Genomic DNA, 9,451 nt, shown 5'->3' on the forward strand with positions numbered 1-9,451 from the left:
GAGGCTAACATATAAAATGGTTAGTACTAGGATAAGCATGATCTCTCAATATCTATTTGTCTATATAGTTAGAGAGAGAAGCTAATATATATGTATATGTGTAAAAAAAAAAAAAAAAATCCATTCTCACACCCTGTGGGGTGGTGTGTTGTCCTCAACCAGAGGCTTGGCAGTGTGTGTGTATCTATAGAGTACAGAACTAGTTGGGGAGAGATCAAGCTTGAGAAGAGGGCTCACTCCCGAGTGTATAATGGCAGTTATTATCCAATAAATCAAAGTCAGCAGGATACATTACCACTATGTAAACCAGTCCCATCATATTGCTATTGTGATTTTTATTAGAAATACGTTATCATGATCCATTGTCATGTTAAATTGTCTTTATAATATAAATTTCTATAAGAAGGCTTAACATAAGCACATTGTTATTAAAACAGTGGTGGCACAACGCTACATCAGTAACTTTAATGGAAATATATCACATCACTGTGATTCATTTCTATCCGTAGAGCATATGTGTGCTCTATGCTATTAGCTACTATCATTGTTTTTAAGGCTACAACATTTATCAATAAAGTGTGTTAGATAAGCTATGACAGTTCTGGCTGATAAATAGAAGCGGTTTTAACTTGTTATCCAACAATAATATGACTACATGAACTACAACATCTACTGCTGCAGTCAAAAGGTAAAATATGACTAAGATTAGTACTGAAGAAACTCAAAACAGCTTGGCTTCATCCTACATAGTACAGTTTGTAAAAGTTCAACAACGCTGTTTCAGCTTATATACTGTGTAATTATTTTTATGACAAAAGTGTTGCCTAACTGAAAAGTACTGTAACTAGGACACAGTGCTTGACCTCTTGGCCTTCTTAAGAATGTCACACTTCTTGCGATTGGGGCGCCGGCAGCGTTCGTCAATGCTTGGCACACATTCATAATGCCACACCTCCTCCATCTTATCCACAGGATACACCGCTTCCACATAGTGACGAATCAGTCTGAGGCGGATGGGGTCAAGCTGCTTCTTGTTGCAGGCCCCTGAATGGTTGTACTGCAGCCGGAGGTTCTCCTGGGTGAAGAGCTCAGGGAAGAGGCGCACCAACAGGCGGGCAGCAAAGTTCCCAACCGAGAGACTCTGCTGGACAATTTCCCGTATTTCAGTGTCCGAGAGCAGGTAGACAGAAGGTACAAGAAAATCAGGTTTGGATACAGTCAGTTCGTCTAGGGGAATTTTACAAAAGTCTTTGCTACTTTTCTCAGGGGGTAAAGAGGGAATATCTGCTTCCTCCCTCATACTATCTGGATTGAGCTGGTTCAGCTGGTAAAGAAAGTCCTGCTCTGACTCCTGACCATACACTTTGCGTTGCTGGAGGTAGGATCTTCTCTGCTCCGTGTCACGTCTCCTGCACCTCTCGTCAAGTTTGCCCACGAATTCCAACATCCATACTCTGTCGTTCTTGGCCCGAGGGTAGACTAACTGCACATAATGACGGATCAGATTTACTCGCACAGGGTCCAGCTGTTTTTTACCGAGGGAACCACTGCAGTTGTACTGCTTGCGTGTGTTCTCGTGGGTGAAGAGCTCAGGGAACATAAGCACAAGCAGCCGAGAAGCAAAGTTCCCAATGGACAAGCTACATTCATAGTTGGTCTTCAGCTGCTCCCTGGACAAGAAATATTCATGGGGAACAGTAAAATCAGGAAGAGGAATCTCCAGATTGTCAAAATCAACAGGTGTCAGCAGTGACTTTTTGGACTTTCGACTGGGCCTTTCATAATCATCCACCTCCGGAACTTTAATGATGGAAACATCTTCAGGAAGGTTGGCAAGGTCATAGCCTTCATCATTGATATTGTCTTGTTCACTCACATTGCCATTACTGTGAGGACCCTCCAGTGCATCCTCCATATGCTGAATACACACCTGAAGCCAGCTGTCCTCAGGCACATCAGGAAAATTAGCTTCCATGTACTTTCTTATTATTTCCATCTTGTCAGAGTCCAGAATTAGTTGTCCCACACTACTTAAACTGCTGTAGCCTTCTGGCATTTTCCCCTGCTCAAAAACCTCAGGGAAGAGACGGTGCATAAGGAAAATAACAAAGTCCTCAGGGGAAGAGAACTCATCCAGCTCCTCTGTGGCTTGTGTACTGAAAGCAAGGTCTGAGACAGTCAGGTTGCTCTGTTGGTTATCTAAAGAGATATGCTCCTCCTGGCCCTGCTCATTAATGAAACGATAGGTTTGAGGATGCTCAGCCTTTATCCCAGCACCTGTGATTGTCTGCTTCCTGAGCAGCCGAGCACTCTCCATGTCCCTCTGAGCCCAGAAGCGATTAAACAAGTCATTAATCTGAAGGAGGCATTCTTCCTGCCAGACGCTGTTGTTCTTCACAGAAGGATAGCATACCTCAACGTAGTTGCGGATTAGCTGCAGATGTAGAGACTCCAGTGTTCTCTTGCTTGCCATGCATTCGTGAGAGCACTCCCTGGCTTTGAACAGCTCTGGGAAAAGATGCACCAACAGCCGACACCCAAGCTCCCCAGCACTGGATGTCTGCTCCATCAACTGATTCAATTCATCACTTGTTAACAGATATTCAGGAGGAGGTTGGAACTCTGTCACAGTGTCAGCTGGCTTGATCTGCTTCTTTATTCGCATGACCTCAAGGGTTAACAAGTCCACTTTGCTATGCAGTTGTGTCATGCTTGAATTGAGAGTATTGAGAATGAGAAACATTTTCTCGATCAGAGGATAAAGACTGGAGTCTGTTGACGAAGCTTGGCCTAAAGTGTCCGCAGTAGGAAAGGACTCCAGTGTGCCATTTTCCTCTGAACTTTGGAGCTTAGATGAGAGGATGCTGCTGTAGTTGAGCTGATTCCCGGCACCAAGGCTGGCCTGCTGCTCCAGACATGGGGTATTCCTCTTTTCCGAGATCCTATGGGAGATGCTAAACAGCGGCTTTCTGTAGGAGACTCTGGATTTCTGCTGGACGCAATCCCTCTTCTCACCAGTTGTGGTGAGACAAAGAGGCTCATGTCTACTGTTCTCTTCTATTAAGTGCTGTCTCATCTGGAAAAAATAAATAACATTCAAAACACATGAATGATATATCACATACAACAAATAGTATAGGCAAATTAACCATATTGTATATTAATGTTTTTATGTAGATAACATGGTCAGAAGTTAGCTTACCTCACCAGAGACTTTGACTCGCTTGCTGGTGGACTGGTTTGTGTGAGGGCCCATCTCTGTAGATGAGCGTTTACCAGACTCAGTGACCCCTGGAGATCCTCCAAGTTCTTCGCGTGGCTCGCAAATAGCCAAGTCCTCCATTTCCTCCTTAACGTCCTGGACATGCTTGTGATCTGCAAATTATGATATTCACGTTTTCTTTGTTAAATCATTTGTGACTTGTTTAAAACGTGCAGCTGACCCACATATATCATCTGAAAAACCAACCAAGCTCTTAAACAATCCTGTGTCTGAATACAGATGCGGGTTATTAAGCTTGGTGACAAGTGTTTAATTTCAGTGGGAGTTTGTGCTGTTGCACGTGCAAGACGAGAGGTTGCAGAAGTTACCTTTCTCAAGCATCGCTTCAACTGAAACTTCTCCATGCTCAGAGGAATTCATAGCCTAGAAAAACAAATCACAAACATATGAGGCAATAATAGTAGCAGTCAACATGTCATGTAACAGCAGAGCCAAAACAGTTAGCTATTTATTGATTTATTAATTGATTAGGTTCTAGATAGGAAAGTAATTGACAATGTTTATAACTGTTTAAGTCATTTTTAAAGCAAAAATCACACTGAGCTGAGGAAACTTATTTTCATCATTCGTGGATATGTTTTAGACTGCTTGCGCTTTATCACGAAAAAATCTGGTATATGAATAAATGATAAAAAAAAAATACTCCTTAAACGCTATGTGACGTGACAGGCATTTCCAGAGCCTAATTAAATTCCACCAAGAAAAGAAGATTTCACAGTGATATTGGAGTTGGAGTGACACTGGATATAATGGTTTATAATGGTTTTATTAAAATATACCGAATGGTGCACATCAACAAAAACCACACACTGTACGTTCAGAACTACCGTGTGTGAAACTATGCATTTTAATTACATGTGGTGGCTGCTGCAATGCTACCGTTATGACCAACAGCATGTGATCAGCTGCAGGCAAACACATTAAGTGCGAGACAGCTTGAGCTTCCGTGCTACTAAGCAGATTAAACTGATTAAAAAGCATCTATTACGCTAGCTTATTTTTCACAAATAGGAGCTAGGTACGTTTTTGCTAGAGACTCCACTGTGCATGCCACCGTCCAGCGAGTTGCCTCCTAGCTTTCCTCCAGCCTTTAACAAGCAGCCACTTCCTCATTCTTCCGCCCATGAACCTTTGAACCAAAACACAAGACTATCCAGCTGTGCCAAAGTAACTCTTCACACGGCCCCGTCACAAGCTTGTCATTTTAACACCAGCGTGGGTCCTTGTGAATATCAATACACAACGTTGCTTTAATAGTGAAACATTTTACCAGTGAATTTTAATGACGCGGCAATGTTTGCGTGGACGAGTCCCCCCTCCTGCTCTGACTCTTGTTAAATTAGCGGTAAACGCTCGTGACCGGCGGTTTGAGCTCACCTTTACGAGTCCATGCAATCCTTCAGGACTGTTAGCGATGTGCTGAACATGTCTGTCCACTACCACGGCGGTTTATTTTCAGGTAAATGTTGTTCTTGTTGTTGATATTTTTTTTCTCGCTCGGCTTCTGTGCTTTCTCGCGTGACGTGACGGGGCGCGCGCCTGCTGTGTCACTTCCGCACAGCTGTGGAGAGAGGGATGAAAAATAAAGCAAAATGCAACAACAGTAATTATACCGTCTAAATAAAACAGTATCGCTGTTTAACTCACACTATTGTATTCAAGCAATAGCGCCGCCCTTTTAAAATGTTTAATTAGGGCTGTCATTATGTTGAGCCTCGGGTAGCTTGACTGGGACAGCTAGGTTCATTTACCCACAGGCATGTGACTTTTAGCTACATAACGTACATAACAACTAGGTGCTTTGCAGATTAAGATTTAAAAAACCAACAAGCATAAAGGTATAACGCACTGCAGTATATTAAACCATCCAACAATACATAAGAAAGCCAGAACCACTATGGTCAACTGCAACATTAAAATGTTACCTGTTCATGCATCAGTAATAATGATCTAATATGGCTTTTATCCATAACAGTATCATTCTGACAGAGGTCATTTTAAGTAATGAGTACTTTTCTCTATAGTTTGTTAAGCTTTGTGTGCAGCAAGCTTTTACTTGTAAAATAGTATTTTTACACAGTTGTATTCTGACTGTCAGTAAATGATCTGAACACTATTAAGTCACTGTATGTAGAATGCTCGGACAATTTCTTATACTTATTACTTATTACTAAATAAAATATGAAAATGAAATATAGTAAAATTTAACGGCTTCCTCGCGAAGCCAGTGATATGCGGATTAACATAGAGGAGGATGAGGTTTTCACACAACATTCACGACTCTCATCATAAATAGTTACAATGCTGAACATCAGCATACTACACTGTGCAGGAGTATTGAAAACATCTTACTTTTACACTGGTCTTCGCTTGTTTAGTTACCAAGTTGTTTAGTACAGCAAAAACAGAAGTAGGTAGGAGTGATACCTCTTCTTTTCAGGGATCAGCTTGAGCTGCGGAGCCCACATTATTTGGGCAACATCGCCCTCAAGTGGAAAGAGACTGCAACAATTTGAGAATGAGCTCTGATCACAGACTACAATATCTATCTGCTGTATGTGGACCAGGAGAGTTTCAACAGCTTAAATGGCACAAATCTACATCAGAACATGGAGAAAACATTATAAATATTCTTTTATTGCCAAGAATTTAGCAAAGACCGAGATGAGGTAAACACAATTTTGAAACCACACAAATTTCATGTGAATTGACATTTTTTTATGCTGATAAATTTCTTTCACCACATCTAGCTAATTTCCCTCCCTTAAACATTTAATACTCTGTTGTTGATAATGCATCTGTTGTCAGCTGTCTCCTACAAATATACTTAAGACTGATTTTAATGCTGTCCCGGTCATGCTCCAGGTATTTATTAACTGAAGTAATGAGTTTTAAATGCTACAAAGACAATTAATATTTCATTCTGTTGTACTGCAGCTTGTGACATGATTTGTATGAATGCTATATACAGTAAAGCTTTGTACAAAACCTTCCTAAGCTGAAGGTTTTGTACAGAGAAGCATGTGAATACTCACTTTGAGAAGCATACTTGTCTAGTAAAGAGGAAAACAAAACAATTGTCTAACATTATTTCAAAGGTTTCTAAATTTTTTGCCTTTTTTTTGGCTCTGTGCCCTTTGATGATTTGATTTTACTTCTGATGTTAGGGATTTTGACTGGTCACCTTCTCAGGCTACAAATATGACCAAGTTACAGCTGCCAGTCTGTACATAAGTACTTATAGTATCATGTGGCATCTCAAGTTCAAAGATTATGTTGTTGAAACTTGAAAAATATTAACTTAGGGCTAGTGGCAGCTGAAAGTTAAATGATGAATAAGAGAGAGAAAATCATATGGAGCTACATGACATTGTCGCAGAAGAGGGAAATTTGTAAGGGGCAGCAACCATTAAGCAGAGCCAGTTACCTGAGCAGGTAAACTGGTTTCCTCTTGGACACAGATTTAAGTCAGAGAGAAATGAACCGAAGACCTCGCAGTGCCATAATTCTGTCTTAATCATTGGCCATTTCATGCACACACTAGCACCCAATGTTCTGTTCCCAGCTACAAATATGTCGATACAGAGATGATATAACAAGACAACGTGTGGCTGGTGTGGTTCTCATTATTCGACTAATGAGCTGTCTCCATGGCAGTCTGATCTGTCAGCCAATGAAGCGAGCAGGCCCTTGCAGGGGAAATCACGGCCCAGGGTCAGCCAGGCGACGGCTTGCGATGGGGGGCCGGGGTGCAGCACTTAACACCGGGAAGAGCTCGTTAAAGTGTCATTTTTGGCCAATATGCTCGTCTGTGTCGAGGAGGCCAATCAGCCATACTGTTCCCATTGCAGGAGAATGACTTTCATCCATCACTGTCAGCTATATGATGATATTAGCAGGTGTTTACTGATAGGCCATTCAGGATAAGACAAATGGAGGTTATAATACTACTCCACACTCATATTCATTAAGTCATTTTACATACTGACTTATTCCTAAAAGGGTCACAGGGTTATGGGGAATCTATCCCATCATGCACTAGAAAAGGAGGCAGGGAAACACCATGGCCAAGGCATCAGTCTGTAACAATGGCAGAAATTCACAGTCATGTGTGTGCTGTATATGGGATGCTCATTTGTATGTTTTAGCACTGTGGTCATTGTGTAGAGAACAAAACAGCAACACACTGATGACGACACTGTAAAACTCAAAAAGAAATGTGATTATTTAAAAAAAACATTTTAGGAACATGATTGCATTTATTGTTTGAGCACTAGACATTAAATAGTGGACTTTCTTGGCAACACAGATGATAATATTCATGTTTCATGCCATTTCTCCGCTGCAGAGAGAATATCATGCCAAACTACATTTAGATATTTATTAGACATTTCATATTTTCACAGATGTTTTTATCATCAAAGACACATAGTTGGCAATACAAGACATTTACTGGCTTAGAGATGCCAAAAATCCAACAGCAGTTGTGCGAGTTTAAAAATGAACAAAAGGTAGCTGTGCTGAGATTATCAGGCCAACACTGATATATGACTATTCTGTACCATACTTATACTATAATCAGATTGTAGCCAGTCATGGCATTCATTGTGGATCTGATGAAGATTCCTTACTGACCAAAGTGACATATAAACTTTAAACTCTACAAAGAGATGTGATTATTTTCAAAACATTGTATGCTTACAAATTCTGGAAACTTGGAAATGTAAAGTTGTTCTTATGAACAATCTACAAATAGTTTTAAGTTAACTATTAAACATGAATAAGACTTTCTTCACTAGAAATAGGTATAGTTTTGAGAACGTATGAAGACGTTTTTGTTTGAAAGGCAAAATGGGAAGAGTTGTCTGTGCTTTTTAAGTATATAGGTGGGTCAGTCTAATGTAAAATAAAGTTATTAATGTATGTATCAGTGGAGAACTCTGGTTATATAAATACTGTTTCACTTTCTTGTTCACCCTGGAAAGAAGTAAGTAGAAACACCAGAATACTGGAAATTACTGGAAACACGAATATGGCCAAATCAACCAAATAGCTCCACAAAAACAGTTTCCAATATTTGCTATTAGCTGAATGTAATTTGCAATATTCTTTCCAAGTTCAAAGAAAACTGTATCTCACAGTGTGTAATGGAATGCGTGCTGACCGACTCCCTCGACTGGCCCCCTCTATAATTACACCAGTCATCGTCTGGGCCGGGCACACTAGGTCTGCTCTCACCTACTTCATATTTTGCATGTAGGCTTATAGTCTTGCCAACTCTTGCTTTCACGATACCCAAGACTCTCAAACTGGAAACTGTACGCAAACACAGAGGCAGGTTTGTTCCGTTCTGGACATCAAGCCGACAAACCCCTCTCCTTCCTCATTTGGCTCTTCATTAGGGCTACGCAGGATATCAATGCTGGCTGTAGCAATGTTGTAAGAGAGGATAAAAAGACTACAATTTCTGTTCTACATTAAATATTTGGCTTTACCACTGGAAGAACCCTGTTTCCTCTTGAAGTCTAAGACAAAAAATTCATCCCATCAAATCCTGTTCTGCAGTATCCTGTTTGATTTCTACAGTTTCATTGCTTCGGCCAGACTTCATCTTTTAAGAAAGTTCTGTTTAGTGACTATATTTGTCATTCTGACAGTGCCCCAGCCTCCTTCCTTGTTTGGTCCTTTTAACTTTCCATGTAACTTTCCTCATGTCTCCCCACAGCAAGGATAAATATTTCATGAGGAGCCTGAGGCTTTCCCTGGCACAAGCTGTACCTCGCTGTACCCAGGAAGCCCAAGCAGCGGAAACGAAAACAGCAGAGGAAGTGGACGTACAAGCCAGCAACAGACAGGAGCTTGTTTTTGAAATAATTCATTCCGCATCACCATTTCTTCCACTTCAGCATCATCTTCCCTTCCTCTTCATCCACATCCACTTTTAATCCTCCGAGTTTCCTTCTCATCCCTTCTCTTCTCCTTCTCACCATTGCTGCTCTGCCCCAGGTATATGATTGGACAGTTAGCACTGACATGTGAATAGGAGACTTGGGAAATAGCAGTACTCCCAGAGAACAGCAGCGAGTGATCTTTGGAAGTTATCAACAAGCTAACATTTTTGAGCTATGAATCTTTGTGCAACTTGGATGCACTTTTCCTGGAGTTTTT

At 40.9% G+C, this 9,451-nt stretch overlaps 1 protein-coding gene across 4 annotated transcripts; it reads right to left on the reverse strand.

The window, feature by feature from the left end:
* Positions 1-318: 318 nt before the first annotated feature.
* Positions 319-4,830, reverse strand: bend3 (BEN domain containing 3). Of its 4 annotated transcripts, none has more exons than XM_046413252.1 (4): positions 4,661-4,830; positions 3,592-3,646; positions 3,208-3,375; positions 319-3,076 (listed from the first exon to the last, which is right to left on the reverse strand). In XM_046413252.1, the coding sequence occupies exons 2-4, from the start codon at positions 3,625-3,627 to the stop codon at positions 845-847; spliced, it is 2,436 nt and encodes an 811-aa protein (XP_046269208.1). In that variant the 5' UTR covers positions 3,628-3,646; positions 4,661-4,830; the 3' UTR covers positions 319-844. The 4 variants fall into 4 exon arrangements, with proteins under 4 accessions (XP_046269208.1, XP_046269207.1, XP_046269209.1 ...); XM_046413251.1 differs by having other exon boundaries at positions 3,203-3,375; positions 4,661-4,829; XM_046413253.1 differs by lacking the exon at positions 4,661-4,830 and adding an exon at positions 4,306-4,651.
* Between the last annotated feature and the right edge of the window lie 4,621 nt (positions 4,831-9,451).

This window comes from Scatophagus argus, chromosome 15 (assembly GCF_020382885.2).
Source record: "Scatophagus argus isolate fScaArg1 chromosome 15, fScaArg1.pri, whole genome shotgun sequence".
NCBI classification, from domain to species: Eukaryota; Metazoa; Chordata; class Actinopteri; family Scatophagidae; genus Scatophagus; species Scatophagus argus.

Coding starts and splice junctions, on each gene's coding strand:
- bend3 (XM_046413249.1), bottom strand. CDS start 4,332: ATGCACAGTGGAGTCTCTAGCAAAAAC. Junction 3,647..4,305: donor GTGGAGTCTCTAGCAAAAAC/GTACCTAGCTCC, acceptor TTGTTTTTCTAG/GCTATGAATTCCTCTGAGCA. Junction 3,077..3,202: donor GAGTCAAAGTCTCTGGTGAG/GTAAGCTAACTT, acceptor TATTTTTTCCAG/ATGAGACAGCACTTAATAGA.